We start from the raw sequence: 26,057 nt of genomic DNA on the forward strand, positions 1-26,057 counted from the left end.
GAAATGTTGTTTTCTAAGAATCCACATTATGATGTGGATGACATTTTGTGAAATTGATTCTAATATGATGCATCTAAAACTAAACAAAGTTGTGCACAAATGACATTTCAGAGGTGGGAAGAGATTTAAGGGAATTGGGGTTACACAAATGGTGTGTAATGAGAATGATTCTGTTTATACCATAAATACCAAACATTCTAAAAAGTGAATAAGCTGCAAGTGAATTATTTGTGCAGTAATTCTGATATTGTTTAATAGTTGTTTTCCTTGTTCATGGGATGTGAGCATTGTTGATGGAGCAAATGTTTATTGCCCTTGAGGAAGTGGTCGGGAACAACCTTGAACACCTGCAGTTAATGTGTCGGTACATCCACAGGAAAGTTAGTGCTCTGTAGTTCACAGTAACTAACCCAGCAGCAGTGAAGGAAAGGTGGTACTTTTCTAAGTCAGAGTGGAGTTTGCAAGTTCTCCCCGTGTCTACATGGGTTTCCTCTGGGTGCTCCAGTTTCCTCCCACAGTCCAAAGATTTAGGTGAATTGGCCATGCTAAATTGCCTGTAGTGTTAGGTGTAGAGGAATGGGTCTGGGTGGGTTGCTCTTTGGAGGGCTGAAGGGCCTGTTTCCACACTGTAGGGAATCTAATCTAATTTAATGGCTTGTCCTTTGGAGGGGAATCCACAAGTGATTGTGCTCTTGTACACTAAAGACCCTTGTTTGTTAATAAGTTTGTTATTTGGAATGTGCCATTAAAGGAACATTGCGATGTTGTTCGGGTACAGCTTGTATATAAGCACTGGGCAACAGTGAGCAGTGATGGAATGATTGTTTAATTAAGATGATTCGTAGGGGAGTTGTAAAGGGGGTAATCTATCGTACTTGCAGTGAGAAATGATGTTTGTGATTTTGGGTAATTTTAATACCTGATCGGATGGATTCCAAGCTGGAATTGTGGGAAAGGTGGACACAGATTCAGGAAGTAACAAGTGATCCAGTGATACTCTAGAGGAAAGGCAGAATGCAAATAATGATGGCTTTCTATTGGTACAAGGGATCACAAGTATTTTTTTTGAGGGGAGATCACTAGAGCAATTTGTATTTACATACAAAACAATCCCAAAGTATTTCTCAAGGGCATCATGAAGCAACTTTTGATGCCCAGCCCTACACATACTATTCAAAGAGGATGATCAAATGGTTGATCAAGTAGGTAGATTTTGGGAATATCTAAATGGTAGAAAGAGGAAAAATCCAATGCATAGTGCTTTGACGTCTATAGACATGAGGGCAATTTAAAACAGGTGGTTCAAGGCAGATATTGGAGGAGCAATGATATCTCAAGGCTATAGTGCAGAAAGAGATTAAAGGGATTTGGAGATAGGGTGTGGTGGTTATTTATGGTGATAGTGAGACCACAAAGGGACTTTAAAATGATGAAATTTTTCAAATGTACATATTGCTTCACTGGGAGCCAGTTTGAGTGAGTGTGCAAAGAAATTTGAATGTAAAGATTCATGCAGCAAAGTTTTTGATGACCTCCAGTTGAGGGAGGGTAGAATGTGGAATGCATTTAGATAGAGGTAGAAATGTTATGAGAATTTCAAGAAATGAGTTGCAGGTGGGGTAAACTTGATATAATGATGTAAATTGACAGTCTTCATGACCATAATATGATTAGAAGCTTAACTTGCTCTGTATATCAAGCTTGTAAACAGTCTACTTTTGCCTTTGTGAAGGTTCTTGATTTGCTATTATTTGGAAACTTTGGTTCTAAAGTGGACAGAACCACATAGCAATGATTTTGATTTGTAATTCAATATTGTGTTGGCTTGGAAGGGAAGGGCCCAATTTGATTTTTTTTTTAAAGTCCTGAGAGTGGAACTGCACTGTTTTCTTTGCATGCATCTAAATAGAGCTTTTACACATCTTTTATGTGATTGGTCCAGTGCCTAACCAACACAGGTGCACTGTTGTATAAGGTGTCTTGTGCAACAGATACAAATACATTCTTCTAGAAAGACAAAACCACTTGGAAAGTCAGTGTGTGGGTAGACTTTCCAGGACAGTGAGAGTTTCTTCTAGAGAAAAAAGGCATGTACTAGCAGCAGGGAAGTTCAGTCCCCAGATTAGGGCATAAGAAATGAAGCCCTCATTGATTTAGATCTTTATAACAGAAGGTTGTTGAAGAGGAGTTTTGGAAACTCCTCCAAGAAATAAGTGATCTGTTTAGTTTGAGTCTTGGGGTTCTATTTAGTTAATTAGCATTGATTGCAGATGTTTATAGGGAAACAGACAAAAACAGCATACAAGCTAAACAAGGAGCTTTGAATTGGTAGCAGGATGACCTTTTCAAGTTAGTATCTGCAAAGTTGCCGTAAAGGCCCAATTTAACACTAATTGTAAGCCTCCAGGGTCTGACCACATACAAGACCACCTACAGGTACGAATGTGTTTGGACAAGGTTCACAAATATATGAAGTTATCAGGACAAATTCAGAAAGAATGACACTTAATAAGGAGGGACATCGGCATTATCAGAGTACCCCTGACCTCACTTTGAGTTTTCCTCATACAGGCAGCATGTGATTAGGCTTCAATTGGTTCAGTGGGGCATGCATGATCACCTGATACCAATTCCAGGAGAGGAAGTCAGATTTAGCTTTGTAGACTGTTCATTTTGTGCGTATTTTTAGTTAAATCAGACACATCTTGCTGGATTTGTGTGTAATGTTGATCAGATCAGTGACTTCTCAATGCTTTTTAGAGGCCTCCTGCTGGGTGACATGTTTACTGTGCCAGTTGTGTATGGAATGACTACTTGTAAATAACATGCAATGTTTTTAAAACTTTGTACAAAGTAATATTAAGCTAATACAGAAAATTACACTAAAATAAAACTACAGACTGCAGATGCTGGAGATCTGTAACAGTAATGGAGACATAAGTAGGTCTGTCTCAATACCTGACTTCAAGACCTGAATTTCTCTGGCACTTTGTTTTCATTAGAGAAAAGTTACAGTGCATTTTAAAAATCCATACTGCTCTGTAAAGTGGATAGTGATCAATATTTACAAGGTGGGCTAGGTAAAATGATTAGTTTTGGAACTGTATAATCCTTTTTGACTATTTACCCACTAACAGAAGTTAACCTTAAGACAAAAAGTGCATTTGCTTTTGTGTAACAAAACTCCTAACTCCTTCAATTAGAGGTAAAAGGGTTTAATCTTTACTTTTGATAAGAGTAATAAATCTATTTCAACTAGTTATTGACCCCCCCCCCACCTTTGTGTGTAGTCATTTTTGTTCTTTTGCTGAGAGTACATTGCCAGCCTCTTGGTAACGCTTGGAACGGAATTGCCAAAATAGAACTTATGGACAATCAAGCCAGATCATGCTGAAATCTGAATTTACCCATATTAACATCAACTAGGATCTTAAGATCCAAACAGAATTTTAAGTAGTTAAGCATCAAGAATTAAATACTACCTAGGAGTAAACTACAAAAAACATAAAATATTTAAAGTCTAATTTTTTAGGCGAACAATCAAAATGACGCGTCAGTTAAGAATCGTTGCCTCTAATTTCTGTGCCATGTGAAAACTCCATAATGCGTTTATATCGTGTTGCAAATGCCCCCGAGTTGCTTGAAATTAAGCTTTTGCTTTCTGACCATGAGGAATGGCTCGTGTCGTGGTAAGACAGACGGGAAGTTAAGCACGCCTTTTCTAAGAGGAACTAAGCCACAGCGTCTCCATGAGGATTGTGATTTGTGTAGACCTCCGTCTGCATAGAAAGAGGTAAAACTACAACGATCCACCTGGAGGGACAAACATGAATTAGACAAACACTTGAAGACATTTTTAGAAAGGGGAATAATTGATTTGTTTTGAAGCCTTGAAGTGTGCCATAACACATCGGAAACATTGATTAAAAGTACTTTAAAACGTAGACGTTTTCCAAAGATCCTGCGGTGGGAGGGCATTGCACCTTAAGAGCTTTGATTATGCGCCTGGTTTTTCCGTGTACACAACTTGCAGTCTTTTAAAAAATAAGTTAGCCCAGCGTGAAGAAGGCAATGCTATTTGGGGTTAATGAGTTCCTATGGGGAATTTTTTATTTTTGGATAAACTACAATAGTTCCGTGTTGAGATTGCTGAAGTTTTTACTGGGAAAGTTGTGTTGAGACTGCGCCCATTCTTTGCCTGAACGTATTATAGTTTAGGGGCTGGAGAGTTGTTACGTCTCCTGAAAGCAGGAAGAGACGGCGGCTGAAACTGGCGGTCCCCTTCTACTGAGTGAGAGTGGCGAATCAAACTATCCCGGTGCCCATTCGGAGGCCACTTATAATCAAATTAGGCTATTTGAATCTTTCACAGTGACCGGGAAAGTCTGGTGCTTAGAGGTAGATTTTTATTTTGAGAATTAACAAACGTTTGAGTGAGTAAGAGCGTTCGGCATGTCGATGTCAGTGAATTTCTAAACAAAGTGTGAAGTCAAGATGAGTTCTCCGGTCGACAACAATCAGAGTCAACTGGAAGGAGTAACTCAGGCCGAAAGCATTCTGGCTGATTCATCTTCCTTATGGAATTGGAATTATTGGATCAACTGTTTCATCCAGGAGAAAGTTTGCATTTCCTTTGCGCTCTGGGTTTTATCGATGCTATTTTGGGCAATCGCTCACATTATGTAAGTATAACCAATATTTCTGTATTAGGAGCCCACCTCCACCAATAATCAGAAAGGGAGAGTTTGCTGGAGTGGTGCCATTTTCCCCTCCCTCCAGCCTCCGACTGCGGGAGGGGAGCTGAAAGATTTTTTTGTTGAACACCAGCCAGATCAGAATGGCATCAATTCCCGAGCCCTTTAAAATGATTTGGATAGGAAGCTGTGAAAGATTTGAGGCACTGAAGGGAGGGGCTGTATTGAGTTCAGGCAGCTTTTTGTTGGCTTCTCTTGTTGCGAACTTAAGGCGAAAAAAATCACTTGCAGGTCAGGACGCTGGAAGTACATGGCTTGGTCTGTAAATTTAGGGATCCTGTGTCAATCGGAGAGCTTTATCTGCTACATGTTTACATTTATTTCAAACTTTTTTTTTCGTTCCTGAAGTTGTGGATTTAAACATAATATAGGCTGACAGTTGAGTTACTGAGGGAGTGCCGCATTACTGGGACTAAGTCCAAGACATCCCAGGAATAGCTGTAAGTCAGGAAATGGAAGAGAGAATGTCAAGAAAATTAAAATCCCGAAGGAATTGGTAGTGAGCAAATTGTTGGACCTGACTGACAAGTCCCTGGATCCTGATGAAATTATTCTAAAGGTCTAAATACTCACAAAATATATTGAGTTGAATGTACACAAACATCAATGCTGGAGACTCAATGTATATAATTGTATAAATTAATTTGCATGAAGGCATGGCTGATAATTTGCTGATGGGACAAGATGGGTAGGAACGTAAGTTGTGGAGGGGGATCACAAGGGTTGTAAAACAAAAGGATACACATGGGTGAAGTCACCGTATGAAGATCTGGCAAATGAGCTATGATATGAACAAAAATTGAAGTCCATTTTTGCTGGAAAGATTAAAAAAAGCATTTTTCTTAAAATGGTCTAAATTGCAATATTCTGAGATGCAGAGGGATCGAGGTGGCTTAGTGTATGAAATCACAAGATTAATCTGTAAGTATAGCAGGTGGTTAGAAAGTTTAATGCTTTACAGTATGATAGTATTTGTGAATGGAATAAATGCAAAGGGAGGGTCATTGTGCTTCAGTAATGCAGGGCAATGATGAGACTATGTCTGGTGTACTGTGTACAACATTATTTTCCTTATTTAGGGGATATAAATGTGTAGGAAACATTGTGGCTCCACCTATAGCAAATGGACTGGAGTGGTTAAAGAAGGCAGCTCATCACCACCTTCTCCATCCAGTGAGGCCCACATACAGTAAATGAACAAAAAAGTTCAGGGAAAGTTTACTAGACTAATACTTGGAATGATTGGGTTGTCATTTGAGGAAAGGTTGCACAGGATAGGCTTGTAACTAGAGTTAAAAGTAAGAGTTGATTCGATTGAAACATAAAGAAGATCCTGATGAGACTTGACAGTGTAAATGTGCAAAAGATGGTTCATCTTGTGGGAGATTCTAGAACTAGGGGTCCCTGTTTAAAGAGGAGTTTTAAGACCGAGGTAAGAATTTTGATCTCTGAGTTGAGCCTTTGGACATCTCTTCCTCCATCCAAGGTGGTAGAAAATAGTCATTGAATATTTTTAAGTCAGATTCTTAGGATGATTTTATCAGGATTCTTGTTATCAAGGGAATGAAAGGTTATCAGGGGTAAGTGGGGAGGTGGGGTAATCGGGATGGCAGTGCAGTCCCGATGCACCGAGTAACTTTTACAAATATACGAACGGGGAGCTGATATATGTCATGCATTTGTTTGACAGGCTGACAAAATGAGAATTTTCCTCAGTGCTAGCTCAAATGAATGTTTCTCAATGCCTCCTTTTGTTGTCTATGGGAATCTCTAATAATGCCACACTGTTTCAGAGAAGTCAGGCTGTCACTGGGTGCATCTCTCAGATCAGATGAACTGAAGCCCCTTGTATATGTTTAAGTGATAAAAGGGCACATGGAACTATTAGAAAAACAAATGGATCTCCTGGTATCTGTTAGATTTTTGTCCACTAAGACATGAACAAAAATACATTTCTGGATATTATATTCATGTGCTGTTTTGTAAGGTCTGTTGTCTATAGATACCTACATTTCTTGCAACATGAGGGACTTTAGTTCAAAACTATTGATTGTAAAGCTCTAATTGGCCATTCTGAGCAAATAATGTATTTTAAAACACTTGTTCTGACAGTTCAGACTTTATCTGTGAATTTTGTAGACCAACAATTGAAGCTGTTACAAAAATAGCATGAATAAATATCCTAGGGTATTGATACTTCAAGGTTAGAGTGGTGCTGGAAAAGCACAGCAGGTCAGGCAGCATCCGAGGAGCATGAAAGTCGATGTTTTGGACAGGATACTTCAAGATGTGGTTAAATTGTATTTTAATAACATTTAATATCATTTTCTATCTATTTATTTCATGTGACTAATTTTGCATATTGGCATCCGTCAATCACTGCAATACTAAAGAAAAGCTGCATTATCAAAGGTACTCTTTTTTGCTAAGGTATCAATGCACATGAGAATATAAGAAAAGGAGCAGGTGTAAGCTATTTGGTCCCTTAAGTCTGCTTTACCATTCCATAAGGTCGTGGCTAATTGGAGTGTTGTCTCAACTTTCTTGCCTGCCCCCATAACTCTCAAATCCCTTGTCGGTCAAAATTACTTGGCTTTGAGTACATTCACAGTGACACAGCCTCACAGTTTATTTGGGTGTAGAATTACAAAGATTGATAATTCTCTGAGGGAAGAGATTCCTTTTCCTCTCCAACCTAATGGGCAGCTTCTTATGCTGAAACTCTATTCCTCACCCCTGCCTGTTCCAGATTTTCATAATAAGGAAACATCCTCTCAGCATCTCTCCTGAGATGTTCCCTTGGAAATATGTTTCAATAAATTAACATCTCAACTCCAATGAATACTACTAAGCCTTCCATCATATAACACCCTATTCATTCCTGGGACCAGCCAAATGAGCCTTCCTTGAATGAAAACAAACTTTTAGTAAACAGCACCAGTTGATCAACTATCCTGATCGGTGATGTGGACTGCGTGACCAATGTTAAACGCTCTCTAAATAATAGAAATGTAACGCAGCGGGTATATACATCATTGTTATACTTTATTTACAGCATTAAACCATTTAAACAATAATGCAACTTTGCCTTCAATAAACCTTATCAGCAGAGAGCCTTCTCACTTGCACCCTCAGCTGACTACTTGGCAATCATGGAGATCACAATAATACAGTAAACTTTTGACATTTCAGGTATACAATTTTTGCCAGTTTATGAGAGTGCCTGTTAAAACAAAGTTTTTGTATCTCAAATGCAAGTGTTTGCCTCTTTCATAAGGTACAAAAATCTAGGTATGGTCTCACCAAAGTTCTGTGTAGGTAGTAAACTTTTGACATTTCAGGTATACAATTTTTGCCAATTTGATTCACTCCACATGATATCAAGAAATGGTTGGAGGAACTGGATACTGCAAAATCTTTGGGCCCTGACAACATTCCAGCAACAATTCTGAAGGGACATGCTCTAGAACTTGCTGCACGCCTAGCCAAGCTGTTCCAGTCCCGTTATAACATTGGTATTTGCCTGATACTAGGGCAAATGGCCCAGGTATGTGCTATACACACAAGACAAATCCAACCCATCCAATTACCGCACCATGTGTCTACCCTTGACTATCAGTAAAGTGATGGAAGGTGTCATTAACCTTACTATAAAGCAGTACCTGCTCAGTGACACCCAATTTGTGTTCTGCCAACGCCACTCAGCTCCTGACCTCATTACAGCCTTGGTTCAAACATGGACAAAAGAGCTGAATTCCAGAGGTGCGATGAGAGTGATATTAAAGTCAGAATTGACCAACTGTGGCACCAAGGAGCTTCAGTAAAACTGGGATGGAGGTGGATGAACTCTCCACTAGTTGAAGTGGTACTGGCACGTAGGAAGATGGTTGTGGTTGTTGGAGGTCAATCACCTCAGCTTCAGGTCATCTCTGCAGGAGTTCCTCAGTCCTGGGCCCAGTCATCTTCTGCTGCAGCTTCATTACTGACCTTCCCTCCATTATAGGATCAGAAATGGGAATGTTTGTGCAGTCATTAGCAATGTTCAGCACTGTTTGTTTTTGATTTCTCCAAAGCAGTCCATGTTCAAATACAGTGAGACCTGGTGAATATCTGGATTTGAGCTAAAAATGGCAAGTAACATTTCTGCTTCACAACTGAGGCAATGGCCATCTCCAGCAGGAGAGAATCTGCTCAGATCATACAAAAACTGTGGCAACAAGAGGAGGTCAGAAATGAGACTGCAATGAGTAACTTCCCTCCTGATTCCCACAAGGCACAAATCAGGCATGTAGTGGAATATTCCCTATTTGCCTAGATGAGTGCAGCTTCAACCACACAAGAAGCTTGATACCATCCAGAGCAAAGCAGTCCAATTGGTTGGCAGCACATTCACAAGCATCTCCTCCTTCTACCACCCATGTTCAGTATAATATGTACTATTTAGAAGATGTGCTCCAGACATTGACCAAGTTTGCTTAGACAGCACTTTTAAAAACCCGTAACCACTCCTCCAGAAGCACAGGGTCAGGCAGCAGGTACATGGGAACACTTCTACCTGCAAGTTCTGCTCTGAGCCAACCATAATCCTGACATGGAAATACATCTCTGTTCCTTCAGTGTTCCTGAGTCTTGGAATTGCCTCCCTAATGGCATTGTGGGTCTTCCTACAGCAGAAGGTTCAAGTAGACCACCACCGTCTGCTGGAGGACAAGTAAAAATGGGCAATATGTACTGGCCCAGCCAGCTATACCTACATCCTATGAAGGAACTTAAAAGAAAACTTCCCTATGATTATGTATAATGCATCTTGCAATATTCCATTTGTCTTCCTAGTTACCTGCTGTAATCCTGCATGTTAATTTTTTTTAACAAAAGTAGAAAGTATTGCAGAAATCTAACGTGGTGCCACTATTTAAAAAAGGTGGTAAGGGCAAGCCAGGGAACTATAGACCAGTGAGCTTGACGTCAGTGGTGGGCAAGTTGTTGGAGGGAATCCTGAGGGACGGATTAGAGATAGTCAGCTTGGCTTTGTGCGTGGGAAATCATGTCTCACAAACTTGATTGAGTTTTCTGAAGAAACAACAAAGAGGATTGATGAGGCCAGAGCGGTGGATGTGATCTGTATGGACTTCAGTAAGGCATTCGACAAGGTTCCCCATGGGAGACTGGTTAGCAAGGTATGCTTTCCTTTATTGGTCAGAGTATTGAGTACAGGAGTTGGGAAGTCATGTTGTGGCTGTACATGACATTGGTTAGGTCATTGTTGGAATATTGCGTGCAGTTCTGGTCTCCTTCCTATCAGAAAGATGTTGTGAAACTTGAAATGGTTCAGAAAAGATTTACAATGGTTGGAGGATTTGAGCTATAGGGAGAGGTTGAATAGGCTAGGTCTGCTTTCCCTGGAGCGTCAGAGGCTGAGGAGTGACCTTATAGAGGTTTATAAAATCATGAGGGGCATGGATAGGATAAATAGATAAAGTCTTTTCCCTGGGGTTGGGGAATCCAGAACTAGAGGGCATAGGTTTCGGGTGAGAGGGGAAAGATATAAAAGAGACCTAAGGGACAATGTTTTCGTGCAGAGGGTGGTACATGTATGGATGAGCTGCCAGAGGAAGTGGTGGAGGCTGGTACAATTGCAACATTTAAGAGGCATTTGGATGGTTATATGAATAGGAATGGTTTGGAAGGATATGGGCTGGGTGCTGGCAGGTAAGACTAGATTGGGTTGAGATATCTGGTAGGCATGGACGGGTTGGACCGAAGGGTCTGTTTCTGTGCTGTACATCTGTGACTCTATGACTAAATGCATCAAGTCTGGCTTCATCTGTGAAGAGGAAAACAGTGAATGTTTTTGAGTCCAGTGATCCTTTGTTCTGAGCTTTTCCAGCATTGCTTCAGATCTCGAGCATCCACAGTTTTTGTTTTATTGACATGTTAACCTTTTTGTAATTCAAAAATGAGGATACCCAGATCTCCCTACTACAGTAACTGTAGTCTTACTCCATTTAAATAATAACCTGCTCTTATTTCATACCAAACTGGATAACCTCTCAATGATCTCCTAATCTGACATCTGTCTGCCAGTTAAAGATCGCTGCAAAGTATTTGAAAAAAATGAGAATAATCAGATCCCAAACCAACATTTGTGTTTGGTCAAGCAAAACTGTTTATAAGATGTCATTTAATCATCTGTGATTTCTCGTAGGATGTTGCTTGCACAAAATAGCACCCATGTTTGTTCATAAAGTATGCTTAAAATTTTTAAGTGGCATTAAATAAATTAATTAAGAATTATCTATACCTGATATTAAATCATTGCCCCAAGTTGCTGCACAATTAATTCATTAATTGTTTTAAAATTCTATTGCTCTTATATTGCCAAAGGTAGTAACAGCTAACAGTATATTTGTGATTTTGTTTAGAGTAACCAATTGTTACTGATAGGAAAGTCTGATTATGACAGGAATTCAGCATTTGAATTTTGCCATATAAGTTTGTATTATTAATGTTATTGATATTTGTTACTGCCACTGTTATTCATGGATATCATTTCCAGGAAGTTTCATATCGTGAGAGAGTTCGTAAGTATAATAAAATTATGATTGTGTTATATTATCATCATGTATAAATAAAATCACCGTGTCCTTTGGCAAGAAAGAGTTGTACTCAGACCTCTTACTTTGTCTTTTACCAGGATATCCTGTAACACACCCATACAATTTTAAGTTCTTTGTAGCTTGACATGTTTAATGATTTAATGTTTAGTGTCTTCTGGCTGACCACATTGGCTCCTTATTCAATCCTTATGAATACAGGAGAAGACATTTTTCGGGCAAAATCTGATTAAAATTTGAGTGGTCATGACATGAACTCATATCTGCAGAAAACTTGAGGTCATCATTGGCAAAGAATATATACAATTAGAAAAGTGATTTTGTGGATGAAAGACTGTGTGGGAGAACTGGGTTCCAGTTCATGAGGCACTAGAGGAAGTACTGGGGAAAGTGAATTCTGTGTGGTTGGACGGTCCATTCATGAATTGTGCTTGGAAGGTGGGGAAGAGAAGGGATGAAGCTTAGTTAAAAGTAACAAGTAAAAGGATAGAGTCAAGGCAGGAGAGCAAAATACTAATGTGGAAAATGAAGATCAGATAATAACCGGAAGAGACAGAGAGCCTACAACTTACCATCAATCAAAACTAGATGCTACAAAAATAACAAAACTGAAGGCCCTATATCTGAATGTCCATATCATTCAATAACAAAGTGAATAAGTTGATGGCACACATTGAAGTGAGTAAATATGATCTGATAATCATTATGGATTTGTGGCTGCAGAATGGCAGGGACTGAATTTTGAAGATTGAGGGTATTTGATATTGACATAGTATTGAAGCAGCTCTGTTCCTAATCAAAGATTGGAATGTAGAATCAGTTTAGGGGGAGATGAGGAATAGTAGGGGTGGAGGTCTCTAGTGGAAGTAATCTATAGGCACCCAAATAGTAAGCACAAGGACAAAGGAGCTCGTGGTAAAGTGATAGCAATAATCATGAGTGACATTAAACTGCACATAAAAGGGGAAAATCAGATGGGAACGAATAGCCTCAATGAGGAGCTTCTAGAATGCTTTTGAGATTGTACTGCTTTTAAACAAAAATCTTCCTAGAACTTCGCTGCTGGCTATAGAAACATCTGTCTGTACCTCGGACTAGAGAATCCCTTAACACGATTGATCTCTTGGAACCCAACGTACCCCTTATTGCATTAGAGCCAGACTCAATACCAGAAACTTGGCTGTTCGTGCTACGTTCCCCAGAGAATCTGGGTGTACTCCAGAACTCTGTGGGAAGCTAGAGAGGTGATTGCTGGGCCTTCTGCTGAGGTATTTGTATCATCGATAGTCACAGGTGAGGTGCAGGAAGACTGGAGGTTGGATAACGTGGTGCCACTGTTTAAGAAAGGTGGTAAGGACAAGCCAGGGAACTATAGATCAGTGAGCCTGACGTTGGTGGTGGGTAAGTTGTTGGAGGGAATCCTGAGGGACAGGATGTACATGTATTTGGAAAGGCAAGGACTGATTAGGGATAGTCAACATGGCTTTGTGCGTGGGAAATCATGTCTCACAAACTTGATTGAGTTTTTTGAAGAAGCAATAAAGAAGATTGATGAGGGCAGAGCAGTTGATGTGTTCTATATGGACTTCAGTAAGGCGTCTGGGAGACTGGTTAGCAAAGTTAGATCTCATGGAATACAGGGAGTACTAGCCATTTGGATGCAGAACTGGCTCAAAGGTAGAAGACAGAGGGTGATGGTGGAGGGTGGTTTTCAGACTGGAGGCTTGTGACCAGTGGAGTGCCACAAAGGTCAGTGCTGGATCCTCTACTTTTTGTCATTTATATAAATGATTTGGATGCGAGCATAAGAGGTACAGTTAGTAAGTTTGCAGATGACAGCAAAATTGGAGGTGTGGTCAACAGCGAAGAAGGTTACCTCAGATTACAACAGGATCTTGACCAGATGGGCCAATGGACTAAGAAGTGGCAGATGGAGTTTAATTAAGATAAATGCGAGGTGCTGCATTTTGGGAAAGCAAATCTTAGCAGGACTTATATACTTACTGGTAGGGTCCTAGGGAGTGTTGTTTCATAGCTCCTTGAAAGTGGATAAACACAGCAGGTCAGGCAGCATCCAAGGAACAGGAGAATCGACGTTTCGGGCATAAGCCCTTCTTCAGGAATGAGGAAAGTGTGTCCAGCAGGCTAAGATAAAAGGTAGGGAGGACCTTACCGTACAACCCAGATGGCCTACTTCTTCAAAGACCGCAATTTCCCCCGAGACGTGATCGACGATGCCCTCCACCGCATCTCCTCCACTTCCCGCTCCTCCGCCCTTGAGCCCTGCCCCTCCAACCACCACCAGGACAGAACCCCACTGGTCCTCACCTACCACCCCACCAACCTCCATATACAGCGTATCATCTGCCGTCATTTCCGCCACCTCCAAACGGACCCCACCACCACGGATATATTTCCCTCCCCTCCACTATCAGCGTTCCGAAAAGACCACTCCCTCCGTGACTCCCTCGTCAGGTCCACACCCCCCACCAACCAAACCTCCACTCCCGGCAACTTCCCCTGCAACCGCAAGAAATGCAAAATTTGCGCCCACACCTCCCCCCCTTACTTCCCTCCAAGGCCCCAAGGGATCCTTCCATATCCGCCATAAATTCACCTGCACCTCCACACACATCATTTATTGCATCCACTGCACCCGATGTGGCCTCCTCTATATTGGGGAGACAGGCCGCCTACTTGCGGAACGTTTCAGAGAAACCTCTGGGACACGCGGACCAACCAACCCAACCACCCCGTAGCTCAACACTTCAACTCCCCCTCCCACCCCACCGAGGACATGCAGGTCCCTGGGCTCCTCCATCGCCAGACCATAGCAACACGATGGTTGGAGGAAGAGTGCCTCATCTTCCGCCTAGGAACCCTCCAACCACAGGGGATGAACTCAGACTTCTCCAGTTTCCTAATTTCCCCTCCCCCCACCTTGTCTCAGTCAAATCCCTCAAACTCAGCACTGCCTTCCTAACCTGCAATCTTCTTCCTGACCTCTCCGCCCCCACCCCACTCCAGCCTATCACCCTCACCTTGACCTCCTTCCACCTGACGCATCTCCCAACGCCCCTCCCCCAAGTCTCTCCTCCCTACCTTTTATCTTAGCCTGCTGGTCACACTTTCCTCATTCCTGAAGAAGGGCTTATGCCCAAAACGTTGATTCTCCTGTTCCTTGGATGCTGCCTGACCTGCTGCGCTTTTCCAGCAACACATTTTCAGCTCTGATCTCCAGCATCTGCAGTCCTCACTTTCTCCTTGCAGGTTGATAGGATAGTGAAGAAGGCATTTGGTATGCTTTCCTTTATTGGTCAGAGTATTGAGTACAGGAGTTGGGACATTATGTTGCGACTGTACAGGACATTGGTTAGGCCACTTTTGGAATATTGTGTGCAATTCTGGTCTCCTTCCTATCAGAAGGATGTGGTGAAAATTGAAAGGGTTCAGAAAAGACTTACAAGGATGTTGCCAGGGTTGGAGGATTTGAGCTATATGGAGAGGCTGAACAGGCTGGGGCTGTTTTCGCTGGAGCGTCGGAGGCTGAGGAGTGACCTTATAGAGGTTTGCAAAATTGAGGGGCATGGATAGTGTAAATAGACAAAGTCTTTTCCCTGGGGTCGGGGAATCCAGAATGAGAGGACAAAGGTTTAGGGTGAGAGGGGAAAGATATATCTGACCTGCCACCATGTTTGCACGATCATACTCTTTTTCTTCAAGATTGATACCTTTCCCTTAAGGGGCACTTTTCACACAGAGGCTCATGGAATGAGCTGCCAGAGGAGGTGGTTGAGGCTAGTACAATTGCAACATTTAAAAGGCATTTGGATGAGTATATGAATAGGAAGGGTTTGGAGGGATATGGGCTGGGTGTTGGCAGGTGGGACTAGATTGGGTTGGGATATCTGGTTGGCATGGATGGGTTGGACCGTTTCTATACTGTACATCTCTATGACTCTGTGAACTAACCAGAGAGAAGGTTATACTATGCTTGGTATTGTGTAGTGTGGCAAGATTAACTAATTACCTCAGAGCTAAGGCATCCTTAGTTAGGAATGAACTCAGTATGATTGAATTTTACCTCCAGTTTGAGAAAGAGAAGATTAGGTTTGAGAATAGTATTTTAAACCTAAATAAGGGTAATTATGTCAGCATGAAATCTGAGTCAGCTGAAGGCTAGGGGATAGATCAATAGAGATACAGTGGCAGACATTTAATGGAATATTTCAGAATGTTTTTAAAAATACTACTCGATAAAGAAAAATTGTAAAGGGTGGATTCACCATCTATTGCTGACTAAGGAATTAAGGGAAAGGTATCAAACTTGAAGAAAAAGAGTATGATTGTGCAAACTGGGTGGCAGGTCAGATGACTGACCAAATTATAAAGAATGGCAGAGAATGACTAAAAAGGTTAATCAGGAGGAGGAAGTAAAGCAGATAGCAAGAGTTTCAACAAGGCAAATAGTTCTTAAAATGAGCATTGATTCTCTAAAACGTGAGACTAGAAAGTTAATCAAGAATAATAAGCAAATGCTGGATGAAATGAACAAATGTTTTATTTCTGTTTTCAATATCAAACATACAAACAAAACACTCCAGAGATCGCTATAATTTAGGAAGTGGAAGGGAGAAAAGAACTTAGTAACATTACAATCATGAGGGAAGTGGCACTCAGCAAACAGCTGGCTGACAAGTCTATGGATCCAGAAGGACTTTGTTTTAGAGTTTTAAAAGCAGTCGCTAATGAGTTAGTAGATACATTGGTGTTTTGGTGTTTGAAGTTTCTAGCTTCAGCAAAGGTTCCAGCAGACTGGAAAATGTGAAATATAACTACTTTATTCAAGATGGGAAGGAGCTAGAAAACAGGAAACAAATCCAGTTAGCTTGATGTCTGTGTGGGGAAAATGTAAAAAATAGATCATTAAAGAGATTACAGCTGAGCACTTAGAAAAACACAGCATGGTTTTATGGGAGTATAAGCAACACAGGAACATAGGAATTAGGAGCAAGAGTAAGCAATTCAGCCCTTTCAGCCCACTCCATCATTTTCAACAATTGTGGCCGATCTTGTCTTGGTGTGAACTCCACTTTTCTGCCTGCTCCCCATAGCCCTTTACCCTGCTTTTCATTAGAAACATATCTATTTCTTTCTTGAATCTGTTGATTGATTCTGGCTCCACCAGTGGGGCAGTGAGTTCTGCAGATTCACAGTCCTCTGAGAGAAGTTATTTTGCAGTTTTGAACCTACCTCCTCTCACTCTCTATATATGATCTCTTGTTTGAGACTGTCTTACAAGGGGAAGATTTGTTCATTATCCACCTTATCAATCCCCTTTGGCATTTTATACACTTCAATCAGATTCCACCCCCCCACCCCATTTGTGAACTCCAGCGAGTAACAAGCCCAAGGTATTTAATCACTCCACGGATGACAGCTCTTCCATTCCTGGAATCAACCTTGTGAACCTCTTCTGAACTGCATCCAATGCCACCGCATCCTTCCTCAACTAAGGAGACCAAAACGGGACACTATTCCAGATATGGTCTCATCAATCCCCTATCTAAATGTAACAACACTTCTTTACTTTTGTAATCTAGTCCTTTTGCAATACATGTCAGAATTCCATTTGCCTTTCTTATTATGTGCTGCATGTGCATAGAGTCAAAGTCATAGAGATGTACAGCATGGAACTCACTTTCTGTGATTCCTGCACAAAGCCACCCATATCCCTCTGTACAGATGCATTTTATATCTGTTTCCCATTTGAGTAATAACTTGCCCTTTTAATTTTTCCGGCCAAAATGGACAACCTCGCCCTTATCCACATTCAGCCTCATCCGCCAGATTCTGACCCATTCTCCCAGACTATCAATATTCAACTGTAAACTCTATCTCAACACTGTCTGCTTTCCCACCTCTTTCTGTATCATCCACAGATTTTGCTTTTACACTCTGTGTCTGCTTGCAGATCATTTACATTGATTATAAATGGTTGAGGTCTAAGAAATTGAACCCTGCGGCACCTCACTAGTTATAGTTCACCATCCAAAAAATGACCCATTTATCTCAACCCTCTGTTTTCTGTCTTTTTTATGAAATGGAAATTATATTTGACCAATTTATTGGAATCTCCTTAAAGAGTAGCATGTGTTATAGACACACTGTACTTAGATAAGATAGGGTGCCACATGAAATTGCAGTAAATGGGGATGACATATTAGCATGAATAGATGTTTGGCTGGCTGGCAGGAAACAGAGTATGCAGAATTGGGTTTCTGACTGATTGGCAGGATGTGACAAGTAAAGACCTGAAGTCTTTTTGATGTAAATTGTAGAAAGTTATTGGCCTAGCAAAGACTTAAATGAGGGGAATGAAGCTAAGATAGCTAAACTGGCAGATGATAAGTTAGGTTGGAAAGAATGTTGTGAAGATAACATCAGGTCTCAATATCAGTCTGCATTCTTGTTAACTGAGAAGGCAAAGATCTGCCAAATGGAGTAAAATGTGGGAAAATTTGAAGTTAAAATCATAGATATGTACAGCACAGAATCACCCTTTGGACCAACCCGTCCATGCTGATCAGTTATCCCAACCAATCTACTCTCAACTACCAGTACCAGGCCCATATCCCTCCAAACCCTTCCTATTCATATACCCATCCAGATGCCTTTTAAATGCTGCAATTGTACCAGCCTCCACCACTTCCTCTGGCAGCTCATTCCATACACGTACCACCCCCTGCATGAAAAAGTATTCCTGTAGGTCTCTTTTATATCTTTCCCCTCTAACCCGAAATCTATGCCCTCTAATTTTGGACTCCCCCACCCCAGGAAAAAGACTTCATCCATTTATCCTGTACTCAATATTCTGACCAATAAAGGAAAGCATACCAAACGCCGCCTTCACTATCCTATCTACCTGCGACTCCACTTTCAATGAATTATGAACCTGCACTCCAAGGTCTCTTTGTTCAGCAACACTCTCTAGGCCCTTACCATTAACCGTATAAATCCTGATAAGATTTGCTTTCCCAAAATGTAGCACCTTGCATTTATCGAAATTAAACTCAATCTGCCACTCCTCAGCCCATGCACCCATCTGATCAAGATCCCATTGTAATCTGAGGTAACCTTCTTTGCTGTCCACTACACCTCCAATTTTGGTGTCATCAGCAAACTTACTAACTACACCTCTTATGCTCACATCCAAATCATTTCTATAATTGCAAAAAGTAAACCCAGCACCGATCCTTGTGGCACTCCACTGGTCACAGGCCTCCAGTCTGAAAAACAACCCTCCACCACCACTCTCTGTCTTCTGCCTTTGAGCCAGTTCTGTATCAAAATGCTAGTTCTCCTGGTATTCCATGAGATCTAACCTTGCTGACCAGTCTCCCATGGGAAATCTTATCGAATGCCTTACTGAAGTCCATATAGATCATGTCCTACGCTCAGCCCTCATCAGTCCTCTTTGTTACTTCTTCAAAAAACTCAGTCAAGTTTGTGAGACATTATTTCCCACGCAAAAAGCCATGTTGATTATCCCTAACCAGTCCTTGCCTTTCCAAATACATGTACATCCTGCCCCTCAGGATTCCCTCCAACAATGTGCCCACCACCGACGTCAGGCTCACTAGTCTATAGTTCCCTAGCTTGTCCTTACCACACTTCTTAAACAGTGGCAGCATGTAAACCAACCCCTAGTCTTCTGGCACCTCACCTGTGGCTATCGACGATACAAAGATCTCAGCAAGGGGCCCAGCAATCACTTCCCTAGCCTCCCACAGAGTTCTAGGGTACACCTGATCAGGTCCTGGGAATTTACCCACCTTCATGCGTTTCAAGACATCCAGCACTTCCTCCTCTGTAACATGGACATCTTTCAAATGTAACCATCTATTTCCCTACATTCTATATTTTCCATGACCTTTTCCACAGTAAACACTAATGCAAAATACTCGTTTAGTATCTCCCCCATCTGCTGCGGCTCCACACAAAGGCTGCTTTGCTGATCTTTGAGGGGCCCTGTTCTCTCCCTAGTTACCCTGTTGTTCTTAATGTATTTGTAAAAGCCAATTCTCCTTAACTCTATTTGCCAAAGCTATCTCATGTTCCCTTTTTTTCCCTCCTGATTTCCCTCTTAAGTATACTCCTACTACCTTTATACTTTTCTAAGGATTCACTTGATCTAACCGGTCTATACCTGATATATGCTTCCTTCTTTTTCTTAACTAAATGCTCAATTCCTTTAGTCATCCAGCATTCCCTATACCTACCAGTCTTTCCTTTCATCTTAACAGGAATATACTTTCTCTGGATTCTTGTTATCTCATTTCTGAAGGCTTTCCATTTTCCAGCCATCCCTTTACCTGCGAACATCTGTCCCCAATCAGCTTTTGAAAGTTCTTGTCTAATACTGTCAAAATTAGCCTTTCTCCAGTTTAGAACTTCAGCTTTTAGATCTGGTCTATCCTTTTCCATCACTGTTTTAAAACTAATAGAATTATGGTCGCTGGCCCCAAAGTTTTCCCACACTGACGCCTTAGTCACCTGCCCTGCCTTATTTCCCAAGAGTAGGTCAAGTTTTGCACCTTCTCTAGGTACTTCCACATACTGAATGAGAAAGTTTTCTTGTACACACTTAACAAATTCCTCTCCATCTAAACCCTTAACACTATGGCGGTCCCAGTCTATGTTTGGAAAGTTGAAATTCCCTTCCATAACCACCCTAGTATTCTTATAGATAACTGAAATCTCCTCATAAATTTGTTTCACAGTTTCCCTCTGACTATTAGGGGGGTTATAATACAATCCCAATAAGGTGATCATCCCTTTCTTATTTCTCACTTCCACCCAAATAACCTCCCTGGATGACTTTCTGGGAATATCCTCCCTCAGCTGTAATGGTATCCTTTATCAAAAACACGACTCCCCCTCCTCTCTTGCCTCCCTTTCTGTCCTTCCTGTAGCATTTGTATCCTGGAACATTAAGCTGCCAGTCCTGCCCATCCATTATGTTTCTATAATTACTATGATATGCAATTGCTATGAATTCATCTGCCTTCCCTCTTCAGCCTTTTGCATTGAAATAAATAGTTTAATTTATCAGTCCTACCTTGTTCTCTGCTTTGTTCCTGCCAGCTCTGACTGTTTGACTTGCTTCTTTTGTCAACTGTATCAGTCTCAGATTGATCTCGTTCCTCACTATGTCCCTTGGTATCTCTCTCTCTCCCCCCCACACCTTACTTGTTTAAATCCTCCTTGCCAGTATATTAGTCTCCTTCCAATTCAGGTGCAATCCATCCTTCTTGTACAGGCCACTTCTACCCCAGAAGAAATTCCAATGATCAAAAATGTGAATTCCTTTCCCATACACCGGCTCCTCAGCCATGCATTCATCTGCTCTATCCTCCTATTCCTGCTATTTTCCTATTCCTACTCTCACTAGCTCATAGCACCAGGCGTAATCTAGATATTACTACCCTAGAGGACCACCTTTTTAAATTCCTGTCCAACTTTATATATTCTTCGGAATCTCACCTTTTTCCCTTCCTATGTGTAAAATGACCTCCTGCTGGTCCCTGTCACCCTTGAGAACATTCTGCATCCTCTCTGAGACATCCTGGATCTTGGCACCAGGGAGGCAACACACCATTCTGATTTTTTTGCTGGTGGCTACAGAAACGTCTGTCTGTGCTTCGGACTAGAGAGTCCCCTAACACAATTGATCTCTTGGAACCCGACGTACCCCTCATGGCATTAGAGCAAGTCTCGATACCAGGTAGGACAAACAGGAAGACAGCTAACTATCCATATCCATGAACACCAACTAGCCATGAAATGACACGACCAGCTATCCTTAGTAGCCACACACGCGAATGACAATCAACATGAATTCGACTGGGACAAACCAAACCGAGAACAGCCAGGGAATTCCTAGAGGCATGGCACTCATCCACAGATTCTATCAACAAACACATCGACCTGGACCCAATATACCGGCCACTGCAGCGGACAGCTGGAACTGACAACCGGAAGCAGCAGAGACAAACCACTATAAATGCCGGAAGAAACATCACAGAAGTGCTTCACAGGAGGCTCCGAAGCACTGAGTGTGTCACCCAGACAGGGGACAAAACATCTGCAACACAAATTCCCAGCTCAGCGAACAGAGCCACAACATCGATACCAGAAACTTTGCTGTTCATGCTACATTTCTCTGAGAATCCATCACCCCCTATATTTGCCAAAACAGCATATTTGTTTGAAATGGGGATAGCCATAGAAGACTCCTGCACTACCTGCCTACCTCTCTTACCTTTCCTGGAGTTAACCCATCGATGTGACTATATCTGCGACTTTTCTCCCTTCCTATAACTGCCATCCATCACACCCCTTGTGCTTGTAAATTCCACACTGCCTCTAACTGTCGCTCCAACCAATCCTTTCGATCGGATAGGATTTCCAACCAATGGCATTTATTGTAGATATAATGCTCAGCAACACGTAAACTCTCCCTAAACTCCCACATTGGACAAGAAGAGCATATCACTCTACTAAGGGCCATTTTTGCTTCATTCAATCTGCAGACCCAGAAAATAGCATTGTCTTCTTCCTCTACAAAACACTGTTCCAGGCTAAGTTAATACTGATGGCTTATATTATTAAGTTTAATCAAGTGACCTATCTCAGTAAAACATATAATCAAGAAAGAACCCACTCTATTCACTACTGCAGAATTACAGCAAGGCCACGCTATTTCCTTTTCTGTGTCTATGCTGTGACCTCTCTCAAACAGGTTCCTCCAAGATTAGTTGTGAATTTCACTGTTTGTTAATTTTCCTAGATGCACTCTGATGTCCACTGATACATGAATCCAACAGCAAAGACAGTAACTGTGCAGCTTCACTGCTGTGTCAGTTAGCAATGTGGGTTTCTTTCTCTCTCTCTCCTGCACTGACCTCACCATGTGCTGCCTTTGTCTGTTCCTCTCCCTTTTGAAATTGCCATTGTTTTGACATTTTTTTCTCCTCAGTTCCAAAACAATGCAACAACATATAAATAGTAATTGCTGCTCCTGGAATTCGAGGAAATCACCGCCAACACCCAAAACACCTCAAAAAAGTAGCAGCCTGTTACAGCCAGAAATTTTTCCAATCCTCCATCTTGCATTACCCAAAATACTTTTTCACTTTGGCCAGAAGGATAAAGAAGTTGTAAATTTTAAACAGTAAATGACTGCAGAATTCCATGGTGCAGATAGAACAAGTTGTTGTCATGCATGAGTTAGTATGCAAGTGCAGCAGATGATCAAGTCTAATGAGTATTTTTAAGATGGAGTTTGGTAGATTCTTGAGGTTGTCAAAGATTATCAGGGACAGATAGTAATTTAGAATTCTGAGCTCAAAAATCAGCTAGGATTTTATTGAATAGTGGAGCAAGTTTGAGGGTTCAAATGGCTTGGTTCTGCTCCTAATTTGGACATACCAATTTATCTGTGTATGTGGTGCATGAAGGATAGGTATATTTTGAAATGAGTCATTTAAAGAGTTACACCTTTCTGATTTTGCATGATGAATATGTTTCTGATTTTATTCCTGATTCTGATCTGTGGGTGAGTTCTGTGTGGGAGGTCGGCAAAACCAAAATGATGGGTTCCCAAATGACCTGGACTATTTAATTGCAGCTCTGCTTTTTGTCTGTGGTCCCTGGCCATGGGCAGCCTGAGTGGAAGATCAGCAGTCATTTGGACTGGAAATATATTTCACAGGACTAAAAGGCAGGCAGATTAATTTGTAGAGGAGTGAGTTGGTAGGGTGTGCCGCTGATGATCGAAGGGCCCTGATTTCAGGGACTGGGGATGGAAGTAGAGCTAGTATTGGTCAGGGTAGCCAACAGATCACAAAGCTGCGGTTAACAGACTGCTTACTTGGAGCTGTAGGAAACACTTCAGTTCCTCCTGGTCGCTAATTGTGATTTAAAGAAATTTACTGAGAGATTTCATCCCTTCTGGCTGATATGGGAAAACTGTGGCAATGAAGCCATCTGCCTTCATTCTAATATTTGAATGACCAACCCATTCTAGTCGCAGACTGAACAACCAACACTCTTCTTTGTTCCATTAACTGGAACTGGGCAGTTTCCATTTCTGATCGTTATTTTTAAATTTTAATCTCTGATATTACCCCAACCATCCGGTTTTTGGAAGCTGAAATTCAATCCTTTGAAGATCATTTGCATTACTCTGGAATTCTGAAATATCAGAGCCATTGCATTTAGTGTTTCATTTGTTTGTATTTTGTTTTCAGACTCTTTTACTGGCGTTGCAAATGGAGAAAATGGAAAGAAGTATCTTTATCTTGTAACATCTATACTTTTTTGGGAGATATATGCAACATGTTTGGTGCACTTCTAGCAAAACAGCTGAGTATTCAGGTTGGTCGTTTTGGTTTATTGAATCTATTTTACTGTAGTTTGTCTCTTCATTACTTCAACTTCAAATTTCCCTTTGGTTCTGACACCTGCTTTTCTCAACCATTACCTTGCTAGTTTCTCAAAGTGTTTTTTTTTCTCACAATTTCCCCACGATCTCCTTCACTTTCATCCTTTCTCTTTCTTCCAGATTTTTCAGAAGTTATCTCTCGTTTGACTTCCATCTTCTTTGCCGTCAGGAATCTTGATATTTATGGATCCTTATTACTTCTTCAATTGTTTGGCTATTTCTTGCTTTCTATGATATTTTTCCTGGCTCTTTCTACTGTTTGAATTTTCCTGAGACATCTTGTCATCTAAAATGCACTAACTTCCTTGTAACATCCCAGTTCTGGAATTTGATCTGCTAATGTTTTGGGTACTGAAGTACAGAATTGATTAATTCAGTATGGGCAGCACAGTGGTTAGCACTGCTGCCTTGCAGAGAAGGGGACCTAGGTTCGATTCTAGCCTTGAGTGACTGATTGTGTGGAGTTTACACATTCTTCCTGTGTCTATATGGGTTTCCACTTGATACTCCGACTTCTTCCCACAGTCCAAAGATATGCAATAGTGTGCAGGTTAGGTGGATTAACTGTGATAAATGTGGACTTATGGGGATAAGATGGTATGCTCTTCAGAGAGTCGGTGCAAATCAATGGGCTGAATGGCCTCTATCTGCAGTGTAGGGATTCTATGAAGAAATGGCTTAATACTTTTATTATTCACCCAAAGTAAACTTTACCTAACATTCAGTGCTTCTTTTGGTCATTGAGAAACAGTACACTGCCATGCTGTCTGTTTCAAATTGAAGCTAATTGGTGCAATTTAATATTGTAATGTATAACATTTGGAACAATTTGATTTTTTAAATATAATCCTTGGCTATGAATATTATCAAGCAAATCTCTTGAAAGCTGAGTTTTCATCAGAAAGATAGTCCCTCTAAGCTGCTCAGTGTCTACTAGGAGCAAAAATTTGCCTGTATTATGTGGAAGTGAATAGGATAGCATGTCACATTAGACTTTTACAAAGCTTTTAAATACCAGGTATTAAATATGCTGTATGCCATGTTCTTCTATACACTGGGGAGGTAGTAATATTATCTTAACAGAATACTGAACGTGGGCTAAACTTATTACTTTATTTACAAGAGGTGTTATTAATTGCACAGAAATAGAATAAAAATAGCTATGATGTCTGCATTGGGAAAAGTCCTTTTATTTAAAACGTACGAGTTGTTAGTAATCCTTTCCAATATATTGTGACAAAGAAGTCTATCTAATATCATTTCCAGTTTTAATGTCAGCAACACAAAAGTCATAATCTCCAACTTCTAGGAGTACTAAAATCTCTTGGTTGTTACATTCAGCAGAATACTTCTCAACACCAAACTGAACTTTCTACCTACAGCTTATTTTAAAATCCTAATCATCAAAATATTGTTTGCCTTGGCTTTATCTGACCAAGTCTATTATATATCTTTTTCATTCTGACATTTCCACAACTTCAACACTCCTTCTCTGCAAAGAACTGCATAAACTTCTCCATTTAAATAATACCTCACTCAACATGCCCCCCCCCCAATGCTTAACCAAATTGAATGTTAAATCCTCATTTCAGTTTTTTTTTACATCTTTTTTTCTGGTTTTTTTCTAAGCAATTGTTCCCATAACTCTGATACAAGATCATCATCATTCTGTACCACCATAAATAATTGTTCCTTGAAGTACAACGCTGCTGCCTTTGCTATGGCAGTTTCATCATGACAATTTTCAGAAACTTTACAGAAACACCTATCTGCAATTATGTTTTTCTTCCTCCTCACCCAACAGCTAGGTATCTACTTACTTGTCATAGTGCAAGATTTAATTTGTGGGATATGGGTGTCATTGGCTAAGTCAACATTTACTGTCCATCCTTAATTGACCAGAAGCAGTTAGTTACATATGCCAAACATACTGGTGTTGAATGGCGTCACATGATGGCCAGACCAGGTAAGAATGACAGATTTCTTTCTTTTAAAGACATCTGGGAACGAGTAGGTTTTTTATGACAAACCAAACGTGGTTACAATAGAGATACACCAAGATATTTTTGTGGTGGAAATAGGGCCCTTGACTTAAACAGGAAACTTTAGACGTTAACTGTGGTCTTACTGAAGGCAAGGCAAACAATATTTTAATGACTGAAATTAAAAAAAGAATGGCAA

General features: G+C 40.9%; 1 protein-coding gene and 1 long non-coding RNA gene across 3 annotated transcripts in view; one reads left to right on the plus strand and one right to left on the minus strand.

Annotated features, from left to right (window-relative positions):
- LOC148148307 (uncharacterized) overlaps window positions 1-26,057 on the minus strand; it is a 191,599-nt gene that overhangs the window by 124,591 nt on the left and 40,951 nt on the right. The gene's annotated exons all lie outside the window — the stretch shown is intronic.
- The window catches only part of tmem44 (transmembrane protein 44), a 53,724-nt gene continuing 31,558 nt past the window's right edge, over window positions 3,892-26,057 (plus strand). The window contains exons 1-2 of one of the 2 annotated variants that reach the window (XM_043702276.2): window positions 3,892-4,682; window positions 23,683-23,809. In XM_043702276.2, coding sequence (XP_043558211.1) covers window positions 4,495-4,682; window positions 23,683-23,809 — 315 coding nt within the window. In that variant the 5' untranslated portion in view covers window positions 3,892-4,494. The remainder of the gene's footprint in view (window positions 4,683-23,682; window positions 23,810-26,057) is intronic. The other variant, XM_043702275.2, reaches the window with a different exon arrangement.

The sequence above is a fragment of the Chiloscyllium plagiosum genome, unplaced genomic scaffold (genome assembly GCF_037043375.1).
Source record: "Chiloscyllium plagiosum isolate Xiang-an unplaced genomic scaffold, Cpla_swu_hap1 HiC_scaffold_13, whole genome shotgun sequence".
Classification (NCBI taxonomy): domain Eukaryota; kingdom Metazoa; phylum Chordata; class Chondrichthyes; order Orectolobiformes; family Hemiscylliidae; genus Chiloscyllium; species Chiloscyllium plagiosum.